We start from the raw sequence: 19,121 nt of genomic DNA on the forward strand, positions 1-19,121 counted from the left end.
GTCGTCTGATATGTGTTGGAGGGGCTGTGGGCTACTAGGCGATTTTCAACATATGTGGTGAGACTGTCCAGTTATACGACCCTTCTAGGAAGAAATCCTCGCACAAATCAAAGATATGCTGGGGTACCCTATTCTGACTTCCATGGCAGACATTCTCCTCGGTCTTCGCGACCCCTCCCTCAATCATCAAACTAAGGCTGATAAGGCCATCATGTGGACCTGCATTGGGGCTGCGAAAGTAGCAATAGCGACCGCCTGGAAGAAGGAGGAGGCCCCCGGTATCTCGTTATGGCATTCTAGACTTTGGAAACTATTGTGCCTAGAGCGGTGGCCGATATATTCAGGGATGATTATACGAACTTTGAATATAGATGGGGGCCACTGGTGACCTTACTTACAAAGGGATTACCGTTAGCCGTTTGCCCTGCATCAGTCAGAGATATACATCTTTTTCAATTTTAACCTACTCGAAGATACCATGACTTGAAACTTAGCAGCACTAGGGTAGCCGCCACCAGTACTGGGTTGGTTGGTGTGGTTGGGGGGGCGGGTTTCTTTGTTCTTCCTAATTCCTAGGAGTCATTTGTTTAGACTTGCTTCCTATGGATGGCACCTCCCCTGTTGGAAGGTTTTGGGTTAACACCGTTGCAATAGAAAGACGGACGAATGGTATGTTTTACTGCAATGCAGACCCACTCCCCGCCCTTGCTCTTGGAGACACTGTGCTTACTCCTTTAGGTTGCCTGGGATATGGCGGCTAGTGCCGTGCATCACTTTTTGGTCTGTTTAAACTGTCAAGCCTTCTTTGTTTATCCAGATGTGCCATTTGCCAGTTTGCTTTGTAACGAGTGATAAAATGCTAATAAACATACTTTTGACCACAAAAAAATTGATGCCCAATTTAATCAAGACATCTGGTGCACGGGTCTAATGTTTGCATGATGCTCACTTACCTATTGGATTCTTCTCCTTTGTAGTAATCTGCTGACTGTTCATAATGTGCAATAGCCTAATAAGAAAGGACAAACCATAAATAAGTTGTTATTCAATTGAAATTAAGTCTTAGCTTATTTAGATCACTAGTTACTTATGGACCTCATAGTTGACACTAATTATAGGTTGAAAATAGTATTTAATTTTCAATTGGTACGTAATTTTGAATATATTTCTTGCATGGTACGCGACCATCTGCCACAGTTGTTTTGTGTTAAACGGCATGACATTTGCTTTATTTTTCTAAAACTGGAGCGGTCGAAGGAGCAGTGGCTTTGAAAAGATTCATATGATCAAAAAATGTATGCTTAAATATTTAATGCATGAACTGCCTAATTGCCTGTTAAATATGTAAACGATCTGGCTGACAAAAAACAAGCTCAGAGAACAAGCAGTCAAACCCTAGGGCAATAAACTGAATATGTTAAATAACACCAAAAAATTGGAACTGCCCAATTACAGGTAAATCGTTGGTGTGATAAACTTTTCATACAATAAGAAACCAATTTTACATAACAGTAAAAGGGGGCTACACACATTTCTTGAGGCCCGTGGTCTTTTAAAGAATTAAGGCCTTTATAGATAAATACCAACAGTAAAAATGGAAAAACAGCAGTGTGCTTATCTAAATAAAGTTCTGAAACATGATGTCGGATTTTACATAAAGTTATGATACAGAATAATAATGAAATACAAAGGCCACTCAATATGCCACAAGAAACCAAGGGTAATGTACTGCATAAGAAACATGTTTCCTTGAAGTAAGTGTACAGTAATTGGATTATTATTTGCAAGTATTAGTTACATGTTGGATTACGTATGCATCCATTTATTTTTGACTGCATTCTGAAATGAGTCCACCGTGAACTTCTGCATTTCTTATATATGACACAGAAGACTAACAAGAAGTTCTGGCACATTACTAAATTGTGTAGAGACTCAGAACACAACTCACTCCTGTACTATGACATTATAGAGATGTTTAAAATCTGACTAATAAAATGAAACCTACCTTCTCCATTCTCAATAGATATTTGTGTCACTATGCAGAAGGTATCAAGTACTATTAAGTGTTCTAGGGCATCTCAGGCACCCGGTCTGAATGAAATTTTGTTGAACAATTTGAAATTCAACATTGATTTCTAGGCTTGATTAGTCATCCAATTTAGAAGATAACACTATTATTAGGTGGATTCATATTGCACTTTGTATGCAAACTGTTTTTTTTTTCTCAGAACAAAATTTTATTAGATTTTGGTACTTGACAGAATATACGAAACAAAACACCGCTCCCTAAGAATCAGAGAGGCGGTGTGCATATAGTAGCATCATCTTTAAGGACATTCCATCAACATTCCCCCAGAATCCCACCCACAACTATCCCACCCGGTACCCACCCTCCACCCCGCACGGTGTCTACATTGTTCATCTAGAGGGGCTTTGCAATCTCAATAGCTGTGTGTGTACCAAGTCACCCAGAGTCAGTAAGTACTCGATCCGCGTCTATGGCTTGAGGCGCCGGGGGGTCCGGCAGTAGACCCCTGTAGTCCGCCCATTTCCTCCAGACCTTGAAGTGTTTATTGGGACACCCCCTGGCCTCAAATATTGAGCGTTCCAGGCCCATGTTAAAGTCCATGCCCCGTTTCCACACCTCCAGCAATGGGGCTCTAGGAGCCTTCCAGGCCCGGGCTATATCTCTCTTGGCCACTGTGAGGCCCAAAAGAAGCAGATGACATTTATATACATTTACCCCGACTTGTTCCATAACATGGAGAAGACCCAATTTCGGTGAGCGGGGTAGTTCCCAGCCCAGCACTTCCTCCAAGCAATCCCACACTCCAGTCCAGAATCTCTGCAATCTCACACATTCCCACACTGTATGAAGAAAGGAGCCCACAGCACTTCCACATCGCAAGCACTCCGGGGACGCTATCAGCCCCGCCCTCCACAGTCGTTCCCTCGTATAGTACGCCCTATGAAGGTACGTACCTAGGGGCCTCCAGGGCTTCTCTCCAGTCCTCTTCCTCCAAACTCCCTATCTCTCCATCCCAAACCGATCGCAATTTATCGAGGGAAGGGGAGCAGTGGGTAACTAGTGTTTGATATATACTCGAGATCTTTCGGGTTTCTAATTCCCCCATGAACAACTTAGCCTCCAGGGGGCTGAATTCTGGCAGAGATGTCAAGTCCGCTATAGCAGGGGTCAGGGCGTGTCGGAGCTGGAAATATCGAAAGAATTGGGATTTGGGCATGTCATATTCATCCCGCAGAGCCTGAAAGGACTTAAGGGCCGTGCCTTTCATGACGTGGCCCAGCGCCGAGACGCCGATAGCATCCCAGCCATCAAAACCTCGCAGGGAGGCTAGAGCCGGCAATCTCCCATTGTGCCACAGCGGGGTCTCCCCCGTTAGTCTGTTCCACCATCCCATGCGGCGGAGCGCGTCGCGCCACACCCGGAAAATTTTCTGAGTGACCGCTGGGAGTCTTTTCCGGATGGCCGCTGAGTATAAGATTGTATGGAGCGTGTATTGGTCCATAAGATATCTCTCCAAAGCAGAGGTCGGATTCCCTCGGTCCCCCGTACCACCATTCATTGAGGACCAGCAGGTGTGACGCCTAGTAGTAAGACTGGACATCGGAAGAGGCCAGTCCCCCACAGTAAGTCGAGAGGAAGCAAGTGCGGAGTGCCACTCTGACAGCCCCCCCAGTCCACAAGAACCGACCCAATGCCGAGTTCACCTGTTTAAACCACTGCGGCGAAATAGGGTACGGATGGTTTTGGAGCTGGTACAGGAGACGGGGTAAAACTACCATCTTAAAGATGGCAGAGCGTCCATAGACATTCAGGGGCATCCTGGACCATATTTGCATGTCCGACCGTATTTTATCCCACACAGGTACCACATTGCGGGACCACCAAACTCCTGGCACATTTGTCAAGAAGACCCCCAAGTATTTAATACCTCCCGCCGCCTCCTGAAGGACCAAGGCCCAAGGACCCAGGGCCCCCCTGCCTCCCAAGACCCACAATTTCGATTTCTGCACATTGAGCATGAGACCGGACACTTCTCCGAAGATACGCATTATATCAAGGACCCTAGGACCCGATCTGTTTAGGTCAGTAAGAAAGAAAAGCACGTCGTCGGCATAGAGTGCGATTCTGTCGGACGGGCCCCCCACCCATTCCACCCCACGTAACTGTGCATCCATCCTCACCCAAGCCGCCAGCGGCTCCATTGCCAGGGCAAACAGGTATGGCGAAAGAGGGCATCCCTGCCGGGTGCCTCGGCCTATAAGGAATGAGCTGGAGACCGCCCCCGCCACCCTTACCGCCGCTGTCAAGTCCGTGTATAGTAAATGAATGTAGGACAGAAAACGCGGGCCCAGATTGAGGCGGAGAAGTGGTGCCCGAAGATACGACCAACTGAGGGAGTCGAATGCCCTATCTATGTCTGCTAGTAAGAGGGCCGCTGGGATGTCCGCCGCTCGCGCCGCTTCGACCACCAACTGCGCCCGTCGAATATTGTGTCTCGTCGCTCTGTGGAGCATAAAGCCGGCCTGGTCCGGATGGACCAGGTCTGTAATGTAAGGGAGAAGGCGTTTTGTTAAGGCCTTAGCTAAAATCTTTGCTACAAAGTTAAGTAATGAAATCGGACGGTACGACTCAGGGCGATCCGGCGGTCTCCCCGGTTTGCAAAAGACCACTACCTCCGCGTGACGCCAGTCCGCCCGCAGACGCCCACAGTCCCTGGCCGCCTCCAGAGCCTTCCTGTAGCGCATCCCTAGCTGGAGATGGAACGTTTTCATAAATTCGCATGGGAAGCCGTTAGGCCCAGGGGCCTTGCCAGCGTTCAGTTCACCAAGCGCCTCTCCCAGTTCCTCCGCCGACAACGGGAGGTCCAAACGGGCACGGCCTTCATCCGAGAGCGCCCGGGGCAGAAGGTCGGCTAGAAATTTGTCTGATATGCACTGTGGCATAGTCTGTAAAGCATCGTGCCGGATTTGTCCCCCCATTGATAAATTCTACTCTGTGTGGCCAGCCAAGATTGACGAGCCTCATCCATCAATAAGGAGGCATATGTCTGCTGATAATAAAGTAACTGCCCCACTGCATCGCTGCTCCCTCCCGACATGCACTCCGCCTCTCGGCTATGAACCTGACTCGCTGCCTCCACGATAGCCAACTTGCGGGCCCTACGGTTCGCCGCGCACCATGCAATGTCTACACCACGAAGCACCGGCTTTAGGGCCTCCCACAGGGTCATGGCATCCGTATCTGGGCCATCATTGTCAGTCAAATAATGCGCTATAGCCTCCCTCATGTGTGACTGATAGCGTTGTAGGTGCCACGCGGAGAGGCGCCAACGAAATGGCTGTCGCTTGGTACCTAAGAGCAGCGTCAGAGTTACCGGGGAGTGGTCAGACAGACCCCTCGGAAGTATGGAGGTAGAGTCCACCCTCCCTATCCAGGGCTGAGGGATGAAGAGGTAATCAAGGCGAGAAAAGGATTTATGGACTGCAGAAACAAACGTAAATTCACGATTACAGGCATGTTGATATCGCTAGGCGTCAATCCAACCCATCCCCTGCACAATCCTGCTCAATTTCGTGGTGGCCTCAGGCGCTTGACCCCCCCCCTGGCCTACAGCGGTCCAGCTGCACGTCCATCACGTCATTCCAGTCACCACCCACAATCGTCAAGGCATGCGGGACCTCAGCCCAAACATCAAACAGTCTTTCTATCAGGGCTTCTTGCAGCGGGGGAGGAGCATAAACACTACCGAACACCATGGGCTCATCACCCACCATACCCTTAATTAAGGCAAATCTGCCATGTGCATCCAACCATTGTGTCTCGTGCGTATATCGTACTCTACGGTGTATCAAAATTGCAACACCTCTGGACCCTCTCACAAACCCAGCGTGGAACACTTGATCATAACCGTACCTACGTAGGCTAAGGGTTTTGGTACCCATAAGGTGCGTTTCTTGGAGGAGCAACACATCCGCCTTCTCTTTCTTCCCCAGCCGTAAAACCGCACTCCTTTTAATCTTGTTGAGCACCCCTCTCACATTCCAACTTAAAATGCGCAGTGAAGTTCGCGGGGGGTCCACCCCCTGTCCATCATCCGTCATCAGTAGGCCGGAACTTCAATCTGACAGGCTTCAAAGGCCACACACACACAGATACCTTCCTCCAGATTCCCGTACACACCGTGCAATAACTACACCCCCCCACCTCTTCAACCCCTCCCCGACCCCCCCACCCCTACTGACCCCCCCCACCAGCCCCCCCCTTTAAACTGTGGCAACAACCCCCCCTCCAACCCCCTACCCCATACCTCAGCAACATAGAAGTACCTGTCGCGGTGCAGGCGATCCCGGTCCTCCAACGGTAGGCCGGAGACCCACTACACCAATGGATCCCACCCAACTACCCACCAAGTGACAAACAAACCCCCACCCAACACGTGGGAACGAATTCCGGGAGAAGGCCCGCACTCTCACGAGCATCTCCCGACCCACGGTCTACCCACAACAAGCAATCATGTAGTAGCAGTTCAGGTGGCATGTCCGTTTTCAGCATCTGCCCTGTCTTTACCGTCGTGACGTCTCATCGGCCCCTCGGGCCTGAAATAGTGACCCAGGATAATGCGGCATAGGGACTCAAGACTTCAGGGGAGAAGAGTTTGTCTCCTCAACGTCCTCCGCTGTCTCTTCCCTAGGAGGCGGGCGCTTCTGGGAGCGCGACCTCCAGTTACTCCTGCTGCGTGATCTGCGAGGCGTCCTCTTGGACTCCATCGTGGAGGATGAGTCCGAGCCTCGTCTAGAAGGGGTATGCACCTTAACCCGCACCGTTTCGTCTGTCCACTCAAATACTTCCTCCGGAGAGTTGAAAAACTGAGTGCGAGATTGAAAGACCACTCTCAGGCGGGCCGGGTAGAGCAGAGCATAGGGGATTTTCAATTCTCGTAGGCGTGCTTTCGCTGCAGTGAAGGACTGTCGTTGCTGTTGGACCAGTTTGGTGTAGTCTGGGAAATACAGGATTTTGTGGTTGTCAAACATCAGAGGGTCCTTGGCGCGAGCCTGCCGGAGTATGGTATCCCTGTCATGGTAGTTGAGCAGTTTGGCGATCACGGCACGGGGACGGGCCCCGGTAGGCGGCTTCGGGAGAAGTGCACGATGTGCCCGCTCTATGACGAAGCAGCGCGACAGGGTGTCCGGCGGAAGCCATCCCTCTAGCCACTGCGTCAAGAAGGCCTCCATGTTTCCCTTCTCACAGTCCTCCGGAAAGCCCACAAAGCGCAAGTTGTTCCTCCTGGCCCGTCCTTCCGCATCCTCCACTCGCAGCGCCAAACCCTTCTGGATCCCCTCCATGGCGGCAACCTTTTTCTTGAGGATCACCATGTCGTCTTCCACCCCCGTGATCCTGGTTTCAGTTTCCGTGATACGGGCAACCGCCTTAGCAGTGTAACGTCGGCTCCGACTGCCCCTATCTTCGCGTCCAGCATGTCTCTCGATTGCGTAATTGCAGCCATCAGTGCCGCATTATCTGGACTTGAGCTCTGATGTCCCCCCGGGGCCCCGGCACCCCCACTCGGCCCCGCAAATTTATCCATTGGGCCCTGCTTTGAAGAGCTCCCGCTGTTGCCTCCTCTTGTCATTGTGCACTCGGGGGCCTACGATTGGCCGCAAGGGAGGCCCAGACCCAGATGCAGCCCCCACAGTCCACGCAGTGTCCAAGGATCAGTACTCTCAGCAGGCTCGGCGTGGTCTGCGGCCCCTCTTATATCCCGACAGGGTGGTAGTGCCAATGTAGTCGCGCCCAAGAGTTAAGTCAATATGGTGGGGCCACGTGGTAGAGATAGCGTATTACCAGATGTCCAAGCACTCTACGCCAGGGGCCACCGGAGGCAGCTCAGGCCACTCACCCCACCACCCCTCGCATCAGCCAAGGCGCCAGCTAAGTGTCACACGGCCCCTGGGAAATACTGTCACCGCCAGCCAGTGTCCCCCACCGCGGTCTGGCACGACCGCCGATCGGTGAGTCGCTCCTCACAGTCACTCCGGCTCCCAGGCCCCAGCAAGCCGGTTTCGAAGCAGAGAGGGGGCGGGGGGGGAGGAATGAGCGACGGATGCACCAAGGCCCCCGAGCCCCGCGGTCCGATAGCGCCGCCGAACGGGGCTGGGTCCGACCACCGAAGCTTCCCCTCCCCCACTAGGCCGCACGCCACGCGGCCTCCCCTTACCGCCTCGGTTGCTGTTCGGGCTCCTGTCTCACCGCCTGCACTCCGCCTGCTCCGCACCCTCACCGGCTGACAAGGACCGTGCAGAATCAGCTGGTCTCCGGCGGCGGCCCCTCCGGTCTCACGGTGGGGGCGGCGCTCCTCGCCCCTGCGTGTCCGGCGTAGTCTCACTGCCGGGCGGGCCGCCCTCAAATCGAGTCCCCGGCATCAGTGCTCCACGCAGGCCACGCTGCCGTCCCGGCTCCACACGGCTGAAAGAGGCAGAAAACAATGCCCCAGGGCTCTCAGATCGCCGTCGGGGCGTCCCCTCCTACACCTGCGGACAGCCACACACTTTTAGGCGGAACCGGGTCGGGACGACGCAGGATCAGGTAGAGGATAGTTAGCGGCGGGACGGAGCTCGTTCAAGCCACGTCCGCCATGCTCGCCGTCTTGGCCACGCCCCCATGCAAACTGTTTTTAATGGATTTATGCGCTGTAGTTTTTTAACTCACTGGGCATTAGCTATTGTGTTTTATGGTTACTGTGTTGTTTGATTTCAACGTCCAGTAACTATGAGGTGGACGATGGAGTTATTTTAAATTTGTTTTCTGACTACTTAACGGTTCTGTATTGTATTTTTTTCATGGCCACATATGGTCGAATAAAGATATATATATAATTTTTTAGAAGATAACACTTAAATAGTGAATCTAAATTCTCGCAAAACTCTTATTTAACGCATACCGACTTGAGCTTATGTGAGCAGACGTTTACATTGGCTCAATACAGTTTTTAGGAAGTACTATGCAACAATTGATATTATGTTTTTATTATGTTTTTATTGTCCATTACATACAGTTACAAAAAGGCCATATACATGTAAACAATCTGCATGTTATACATATTAAGTGGTAGCTTTTAATACAGTTGATATTCCGACCAAAACAGGGCTCCTGATGTTTAAACCTATTTCCATTTAACTGAATTATGAATTTCACGCTTAGGTTCAGGTAAAAAACTGTACTCAAAGTCAATTGTCCAGGAAATTCAGACCTACTCTCAGCTTTAAATATGGCTTTGTTGCAACTTTGCGGTTTCTTTAGTTGACAAACTGATAGAGCGCGCGAGGCCACCCGACCAATAGTTTTCGCCGTTTCCGGCTTCAGGGCCCATATACTTTTCAAATCACCATATACATCGATCAGGTGACTTCACGAGCTCTACCAATTTGGTGTGTGTGTGTTCCCTGCTACCAATTCTCAGTGCACCCGACTTACCATCCACCGATGCAGGTGCCTAATGACCACAATGAATCAGGGAGCTAGCTGTAAAGGAAAGGCAACAAAATACAAACCCAACCAGTAACATTCAAAATACTGTGTAAATGACCACGGACAACTGGAAGTTTTAAAATGTTTATCTAAAGTTCAATATTTTCTTGCATGAGATACAGTAAAATAAGGCAATCAATAACCAAGATAACGTAAATCACATAGGCAGAAAGAAATAATGACAGAGTAATCATCAAAGTACTAATAAAATGTAACGAGAAAAGATACTTATGCAAGTCAGTATTTATCTAAAACAGTGATAGACTAAGTGTGTGTGATTATAGAAGAACTTATAATGAATAACACGCTTCACTTAAGGTGAAAGGGCCTTTGAACAACCTAGGCAACGAAGTTCTAGACCATATCAGGAAAATGACACACTGCTATGCAAAATATAATTTCTAACAAATGAGAAGACATAGAAATAACTTTGCAAAATTTTAAATGACTTTCAATAGTTGCGGAAAGGCATGGAAAATATCATATTTGCAATGTTGAACTTTATTGAAGCAAAAGTTAGAAATTCAGAAGGTGCAAGAATTTCAAGAGATTTCGGAGCAGTATTTACCTAGAAAGGTGTGGAAACCAAACCCTGGCCACGGGTCAGTTAAAGTCAGGAAACCCTCAAGGAAGGATACCCCTCAAAGGACAGCAGGTGCAGAATGGACACCCAGGACAGGACAGGATACCCTCGGAATAAGAGTCAGGACAGGACCTCAGGACAGGACAGCAAACCCTCAGGACAGGACCCTCTTCAGGACAGGACCGGAACCCACAGTTAGGAAGCAACGCCTGCGCTCCACCCGCTCTGCAGATATCGATCAAGACCCCGATTGGGTCAGCGAACTCCCAGCTAAGTGCCTTGCCAGCACTTTAAGGTTCAGTAAAACCTTAGTCTATGGTCAAATTCGGACAGAGTGCTCCGCAGCTCTCTGTATTTTCAGTCACCTATTGAGTGCGTTGGGTCAGTGACAGGTCAGCTAAACCAGACAAGTCGGACGGTTCACTAGGTGAACCCAGGGTAGATATACAGTTTTGGGACAGTGTACCACCCCCCAATGTTGCAAAGTGTCAGAATCCCTCAATTTCGATTGGTCCTAAGGTAGGATTTGGGTAACACACCAATCACAATATGCGATTTCAAGCCTTCATTTACATATTTTGGGACCGCCTAGCATGTTTGGGTTCCCATGAGCTAACAGTAGCACATCTATACAATGTAACATATAAGAAGCCACATTCGCTGTTCTCGCAGGGCAGAGGTGACTTTCTCAGGAGCATCTCGCCCATCACTGCCAGCTGGCTATGTTCCATCAGCCAAGGTCCCTCGTGCTGCCGAATGTCGCACAGGCGCAGAAGGGACCTCCAATATGGCTCTCCTCTCACTCAGACCCCCATTGCCCGCGGTACATGAAAAGTAAGCGAAAACAAATTAATACATAATAATGTCATTATGAAAACACATCACAGGGTTTGTACTTTTAACTCATCATCAAGAAATAAACTTATGCGGTTCTAAATGTTAGCTACATTGAGACGGCACAAGAGCAGTGGCACGAGCAGTACCACATGATAAGCACAGCTATGAATTACGCATGCGCATAACTTTCCCTCCACTTCTGCAGACGCGTCAGGACACGTGAGTGTGGCTGACGCATGCGCAGTAACTAAAATACAAGCGGCGGCCATTTTTTAGAGGACATGGATTAATTTCATTAGAAATACACATAGGCAAGCGTCTCAAACTTTACTCAAACTTAATATAAACGTTAGTAAAACATACACGGGTTACCTTATTACACATAAATGAGGTTCTTGATTTCGGCAAGCCGCAAAATATGCGAAGCTTTGCTTCATCAATCCCCTCTTTGATGATATCTACTATCATCACAAATTATAATGGAACCAGATGCCAACTTTCTTTCACACTTTATAAAGTTCTATTTCTTCCAGCAACCGTTCTAGCTTTTCTCTTTCAGTTTTAGCAGGGTGAGAAGTCTTCACCTTTTTGTATATCTGATCATTCACTTCCTCTAATTCAATCTCATCCACACTTCGTTTCACCCCTCTTGCATTAACCTCGTGCTTTCTGGTGCGCTTGCGGTATTTACAGCATAAGAAAATGGAAAGTATAATAAGACCTATAATACCAATAGGCATCAGAATTTTGAATAATAAGCCTTTACCTATGCCAGCAAGCCAATGACCTACATTTGAGAGACCATCTACCAGTCTCTTCCAGGCACTATCAACCTCGAGTGGTTTGAGTTCCTTTGCCAAATTAGTAATGTTTCGCACATATCTTTTGATCTGTACACTTTTGTCCGGAATATAAGTGCAACAATGTTGCGCCTTCAACATCCGGCAGACTCCGCCCTCTTTCGCTAATAAGGTGTCAAGAGCAAGTCGATTTTGTAAAACCATTGATCTGATCGCAACCATTTCAGTATTGACCAGCAGGAATCCATGAGCTGTTTCAGTAGACAGCACATCTACTATAGTAGACAATTTGCAAATTCTGTGAGTGTTCAGAACCACTCCCACTCCAGGTATCAGTGTACTGAAAATACTACCCATAATTTCACCTATACTTTCTCTTTTACTACGCACTAAGCCATTAGTATCTTCATTGCTTCCAGCTTTCCCATTCACATGGTATATTTTCGGGAAGACAATGCCAAAGTAGCAGCTTCCATACCAGTGATCCGGCAATTTGAAATAAGCCTTGTCCCCACAAATATAATAAATTCCAGGAAACACAGGCTCTGACCCATTTTTGAAACCCCAACCTCCAATTACCTTGTAATTATGTTCGCATTCACTGGAACCAATGAAAACATTATTATAATAGCTAGTCTTCTCGCGGTGAAGACATAGCTTGCCTTTCTTTTCAAAATCCAGCAACAGAGCAGGACCCGCTCCACCAGATGAGGTGCCTTCCATGTTTTCTGCCCATTTTGGCTTTTTCTGACTTTCGTCATTAGCCTTCTTCTGAATTTTAATTCTCCTTTTCTCTGCCATGTTCAGGAACATCTTTTCCTGCTCACGCAAAGAACAAGTCAAGTTATCTCTGTGTGCGTCTGCTATGTCAATGTTCCCTATAGTCAGAAAGTAGTCTCCCATATATCTTATGGTGTCAGTTTTGGTATGTACAGGATTCAAGTTCCCACGTATAGGTAGTTCAGAAAAGATCACGTCATTGTTAGAGTAATAATACTGTAACGGTCCCCTTTTGTAAAATAAACTAGCTAAAATGCTACAGGAAATTCCATAAGTTAATGGCAGATGATGGTATGTCACGCCTTCAGCCACCGAAGTAGGTAGCTTCATGCAGACATAGCAATCCTCAATTTCCATAGTCTCTACATAGTGTATTAACAAGTTTGCGAAAACATTTAAATGTGTCCTGTTCTTCATGCCATGATAATGTAGTCCTTTCTCATCTGATGCTTCTAAGTCTCGTTTAGTTTGTCTCAATGCTCTCTCATGTCTTTCTACACTCTGTGTTGTCAGCTCTTCACTGTCAGTATTTACAACTTCAGTAGGGACAATGTTAGTATCTTTACTTACAGCAAAGGGAATGAAAATTGTTAATCCTATCCAGATAACTATCAGTACTACTATACTACATATACACACCTTGCAACACGTCTTAAAACGGCTGCAACTAGGTCTACCATTCACTGTTGAATCAGACATTTTACTCAGAAGGAGTCTCTTGAACCCCTCTTTGTGACTTTACACAATTAGCTTACTTTGTGCAAATTCACGGTGGCTCGTCTTCTTCTTCAGCTGAGTACTCTGGGACAGGTTCTCCGTCACTCACGTCAGTTATATCAAGATCTTCAAGCTCCTCCAAAACCAGTGTCCATTCAGGAGACTTGTACTTTTTGTTTTGTCTTTTTATTCGCTCACTCCTTCTTTTGGAAGAGTCTTCTTCCTGCTCTGCTATTCGAGCACTTCTTCTTGCTTCTGCACGTTTTTCTTCCACTGTCTTTATTCTTAGTCTTAGTCTTTTTACAAACCTAGGCTCAAGGTTGTTTCTTTTCTTTATTCTCTTAGTGGGTACTTGGACTTCACTTTCTTTTCTTCTTCTCTTGTTCTCTTTATCTTGTGGTAATTCTTCTCCACTTTCTTCTCCTACTTCCCTTATCTGACTAGTTCCAGGGCTAGCATCAAATTCTTCTGCCTGGTTGCTAATCTGGCCTTGTTCAGGAATATTTTGTTTTTGGCTTTCAATTGTCTCTGTTTCTGTTTCTGTTTCCTGAACCCGTTTTTCTAACTCTATCTGATCCTGTTCAAGCACTTCGATCTCTTGATTTTCTTCTGCTCGAACTATTACTCTATGTCTCGTCTGTCCCTTATCCACATCAGGAGTTAATGGAGGAGTATCGAACACTTGCTCTGTATCCGGCACTTGTTCAATATCAGGTATTTGTTCAGTCTCAGGTACCTGTTCAGTATCGGGTACTTGTTCAGTCTTATTCACTGGATCTGTATCAATCACGTGCTCTGTCCCTGTCTGACCTTCTCCTTCCTCAGTTTTGATTTGGATCTCAAGTGGCTGAGGTTCTTCGCCTGTGCCTTGCTTTTCCTGACTAGTCCACTCTCTACCTTCACTAAGTCGTTCTCTTGTTCTGATAGGATCTTCGGTCAGATCAATCATCGGTATCCATTCTTCTGGCCATATGCTTGGCAGCTCGTCTTCAGCTACTCCTGGCTCAGTTTCCTGGACTTCTTCAGCAGGCTGGTTTCTTGGCAGTTCGCAGTCAACTACTCCTGGGCCAACGTCTGCTGTTCCTGCAACCTGACTGGTGCTGGGCTGCTCGTTGTCAGTTGCTACTGGTCTGGCTTCTTCAGGGTCCTCTGCTGGTTGCCCTGGTTCTTCAAATCCTTTGTCTGGCAATACCTTCTGGGTGTGTCCGGCGTGGATCCACTGGGGAACACCTGCGACTTTCACTGCAGTGGTTGTCACCAGGATTACTTGGCGCTTCTTTCCCCACCTGGGTGCCAGACAGTTTGATCGAGTGTGCTTCTTTATTTTGACCCAGTCTCCTGGAACCAAGTTGTGGAGAGGAGTCGTTGGATTGAGGATGCCGTCGTCTCCAATCTGGCGAGAGATAGAACGCACTTGGTCACCCAATCTTCTGCAGTATTCAAGCACCAAATCATCAGAAATACTCAACAGTTTGCTTCCTGGCACCCATGCTTGTCTCATCACTCTTCCCATAATGATTTCATGGGGACTTAGGCCTGTCTTGCGGTCTGGAACACTTCTTAGTCCCATCAGGACCAGGGGCAGGGCCTTCACCCAGTTCATGCCAGTAGCATCTGTCAGCTTTGCTAGTCTGTTTTTGATAGTTCCATTTACTTGTTCCACTATTCCAGAAGCCTCTGGATGGTATGCACAATGAAGTTTCTGCCTTATCCCAAAGGCCTTACACAGTTCAGCCATTATTTCATTGTGGAAATGTCCACCTTGGTCTGATTCAATAATGTATGGTATTCCGAACCTAGGTATCAGCTCTTTTAGTAAACACTTTGCTACTGTCAGTGCGTCACTCTTGGGAGTAGGGTAAGCTTCTACCCATTTTGAAAATACACAAACAATGACAAGGACATATCGTTTCCCTTCACAACGGGGCATGGTGATGAAATCAACCTGTATTTTTATAAAGGGGCCCCCTGACCTCCCAATCTTGCTCAGTTCAACCATGGTCCTCTTGCCTGGGTTCATCTGTTGACATGACAGGCACCTCTGGCAGAGGGACTCTGCTACCTTCCTGAATTTCTTGCTGTACCAAGTCTGTTGAAATACCAGAATCATGGCATCCCTACCAATGTGTGATCCTTCATGTATTAATCTTGCCATTGTGCCAAGCAAGTGTCGGGGTAACACAGGCATACCAGTTGGACCTATGATGACACCATCCACACGTCTCGGTCTACATCCATCCTCTTTCCATTTCTCTCTTTCTTGCCAAGGAGCCGACTCCTGCCACTCTCTCACCTCATCCCATGTAGGCACTTCCTCAAACACCTGAAGCTGGCAGCTGGTTCCTGGCCCCCCTCGTTTTGGATTTATAATATATCGATCTTTGGCACACCATTGAGCCACTCGATCAGCATAATCGTTTCCCAGTGATACTCTGTCCATGCTCCTTTGATGAGCAGCACATTTTACCACTGCCAGTTCTTTGGGCAACTGGATGGCCTCTAAAAGGTCATGAACAACCTTTGCATTCCGAATGGGAGTACCTGAGGAAGTCATGAATTCCCTCTGCATCCATAATTGGCCAAAGTCATGCACAACGCCATAACAGTACTGACTGTCAGTATACACTGTTATGCGTAAGTCCTTCCCAATTTTGCAAGCCATTATCATGGCTATCAATTCGGCTACTTGTGCAGACTTGATGTTATATAGATAACCTGCTTGTTCAATCTTTTCGAAAGACACTACTGCATAAGCAGCACTCAAGCCTCCTAATTCATGTCTTAGACAGGAACCATCCACAAATAGTTCTTTATCATGCTCCGGCAATGGTACTTCTTTTATGTCTGGGCGTGGCTTGGTACTGAACTCTGTCAGATCAATACAATCATGTTCATCATCATCCCTACCTTCCATTTCTGAGGGGTCAGGAAGTAAGGTGGCAGGGTTCAGAATACCGCACCTAACAATGTTTACATTTGCTGCGCCCACAAGAATCCTCTCGTATTTAGTCAGCCGACTAGGGGTGAGATACTGTGTTTTAGTTCTGGTCAATAGAATTACCACTCCATGTGAAACATAAACAGTCACAGGATGTCCCATGACAATGGACTCACTCTGTTCTAAACTTGCACAGGTAGCAGCTACTGCTTTTAGACAACCTGGTAACCCAGCAGCTACTGGGTCCAGTGTGGCAGAGAAATAGGCCACAGGCCTCCTGGTTGTGCCATGTTCTTGAGTCAGGACTGACAATGCGCAATTATCGCGAGTGTCACAGAAAAGGGCAAACTCTTTTGAATAATCTGGCATTCCCAATGCAGGGGCTGTACACAGACAGTTTTTCAGTCTTGTGAAAGCCATTAGACTTTCATCATCCCACTGTACAACATCTGGCATTCCTCTCGTGGTCATTTTTATCAAGGGCCTGGCTAAGGCTGCAAATCCCAGAATCCACTGCCTGCAGTACCCTAAAACACCCAGGAACATTCTGACTTCCTTTTGAGTACGGGGCAACTGCATCTTTTGAATTATTCTCACTCTTTCTGAAGTGACTTTTCTGACACCCTTTTCTATCTGGTGTCCCAGATATTTCACTGATTTCGCACAGAACTGTAGTTTGTCAGGGGACACTTTATGCCCTTTCTCACACAGGTGATTTAGGAGAGCAATGGTGTCAACTACACAGTCCCTGTGACTTTTAGACGCCAATAGAAGGTCGTCTATGTACTGCACTAATACAGAGTTCCCAGGTAATGTCAAAGTCTCTAGACATTTCTTCAAGATCTGATTAAAGATAGAGGGGCTCTCTGTATACCCTTGAGGGACCCGGTTCCAACAATACACGTGACCCTCGAAGGCAAATGAGAAAAGAAATTTGCTGTCGGGGTGCAGGGGTATCGAAAAGAATGCATGACACAAATCAATCACAGTGAACCACTCAGCATCCCAAGGAATCTGGTACAGAATTACTGCAGGGTTCGGGACAATAGGGCAGCAAGGAACTACAATCTTGTTAACCTTTCTCAGGTCCTGCACTACCCTATACTTGCCACTAGGCTTTTTGATGCCCATAATCGGTGAGTTGCATGGGCTGCTCATCACTTCTTGTATGATGTTTCCTTCCAATAATTTTTGTATCTCCAGAGTGACACCTGCTTTCACTTCAGCATTCATTCGGTAGGGCCTAGTGTTAGGATATACTGCATTGTCTTTGATGGCTATTTGTATGGGGTCCACATCTTTCATCAAACCCACATCTTTTCCAGTGAAATCCCACACTTCTGGTTTTACGGCTTCCTGTAGTTCTTGGGGCAAGTCCTGCAGGGTCAATCTTTTAAGTTCTGAGTCAGGTCTAAGCAACAATAATTTATAAATGCCGTCTTCATCTGGGGTCTGTATTTCGACACCCTTTGGTGTGCAAAAGATGGTACAGTTCATTTTACACAGCAAATCACGTCCCAGTAAATTTACTGGACTGGTGTCACAGACTACAAATCTATGCATCTGTTTAAAATTTCCAATTGAAATCTCCATTGGTTCGGTAACAGGAGTACTAATCAATTGATTAGATACACCTACTACTTGGATGTTTTCTCCCGAGAGGGGCAGGTTTGGAACGTCCACTGTTCTTACAGTAGAACGGGTAGCGCCAGTGTCCAACAGAAAGGTGACATCATTTCCGTCAACCTTTCCTTCAATATATGGTCCAGACTGGTCTACCGGCAAGGAAGCGCCAAGTACGCACTCCTCGTCCTCCCCTCTCAGGCCCCGTCAGTCCTGATCATTACAAAGGAAGGTATCATTCAGCAGATACTGCGAAGTTGCTGTATTTCTGTTCTCCCCGCTTTCCCAAACCTCTATCTCTTCATTTTCTGCCTGTCTTCCCCTGTATACCTGTTTGGGTGCTCGAGGCACCTGAACTGTTTTTACCTGGGGTTGAGTCTTTCTTGGTCTTTCTTTCTGCGTCTGTGGAATTAAATCAGGAGTTGTCTCATTAACATCGACTAATTGGGGACACTCGTTTCGCCAGTGTCCAATTTCGCCGCACTGATGGCAGGGAAATTTTTTCATAGCCTCTTCCCTGCTAAATTTGGGCCGGGGCTTTCCTCCACCCCCTCCCCCAGGACTTTTGTTCTCAGCATTTTTAACCATGTTACTCAATTGTTTTTCCTGTTGTTCTGCGAGCTTCACCTGAGCCCACATAACCTTCTCCTTAAGGGCCTTTTTCTTTTCTGCCATCTCGTCCTCGCAGTACTTAGCGTACCGCAGGACCTCATCCATTTTCTTAGTATGCCAACAGATTTTATTGTCCTTTATCCACTGACAAATTTCAGGTCTTAAACCATTTACAAACCTGTAAATAAAGTGCGTCATATCCTTCAGGTCGATGTTGTCAATACCACTGTATGTTTTAAATACCTGCAATAACCTCTCATAGAAGGAGTGCACTGTTTCGTCCCTTTCCTGTGTTGTTCTATCTATTTTTGTCCAATCAGTTTCCTTGGCGGGCACCTTTTCTTTCAAGTGCTGAATTACCTGCTCATATTTTCGCATGACTTCCTTTGATGGCTCCCCTGTGTCCTTGTCTCTGGGATACTCTTCACTGGGCCAATTTATGTTTATTTTACACTGGGTCCATAAATCTACAGGAACCACAATGTCGAAAAACCCATCCAGGTCTTTCCACAGACATTTCTGTACCTTCACGAACCTCTCCACTTGCCGGTACCAGTCAACTGGTTTCTCTCTTAATTTTGGAAAATCGTTCGTGAAGGACACAATATCCTGCCTAGACCAGGGGACATGCACATATTTCCCTCCTGGAACTTCGCGCATGGGGCATAACTGCTCAGG

The 19,121-nt window shown here is 47.3% G+C and overlaps 1 protein-coding gene across 2 annotated transcripts in view; it reads right to left on the bottom strand.

Annotated features, from left to right (window-relative positions):
• NAPB (NSF attachment protein beta) overlaps positions 1-19,121 on the bottom strand; it is a 251,238-nt gene that overhangs the window by 120,943 nt on the left and 111,174 nt on the right. For both annotated transcript variants that reach the window (XM_078649504.1, XM_078649505.1), the window contains one exon: positions 954-1,009. In XM_078649504.1, coding sequence (XP_078505630.1) covers positions 954-1,009 — 56 coding nt within the window. The remainder of the gene's footprint in view (positions 1-953; positions 1,010-19,121) is intronic.

Source organism: Lissotriton helveticus, chromosome 6 (assembly GCF_964261635.1).
Source record: "Lissotriton helveticus chromosome 6, aLisHel1.1, whole genome shotgun sequence".
NCBI classification, from domain to species: domain Eukaryota; kingdom Metazoa; phylum Chordata; class Amphibia; order Caudata; family Salamandridae; genus Lissotriton; species Lissotriton helveticus.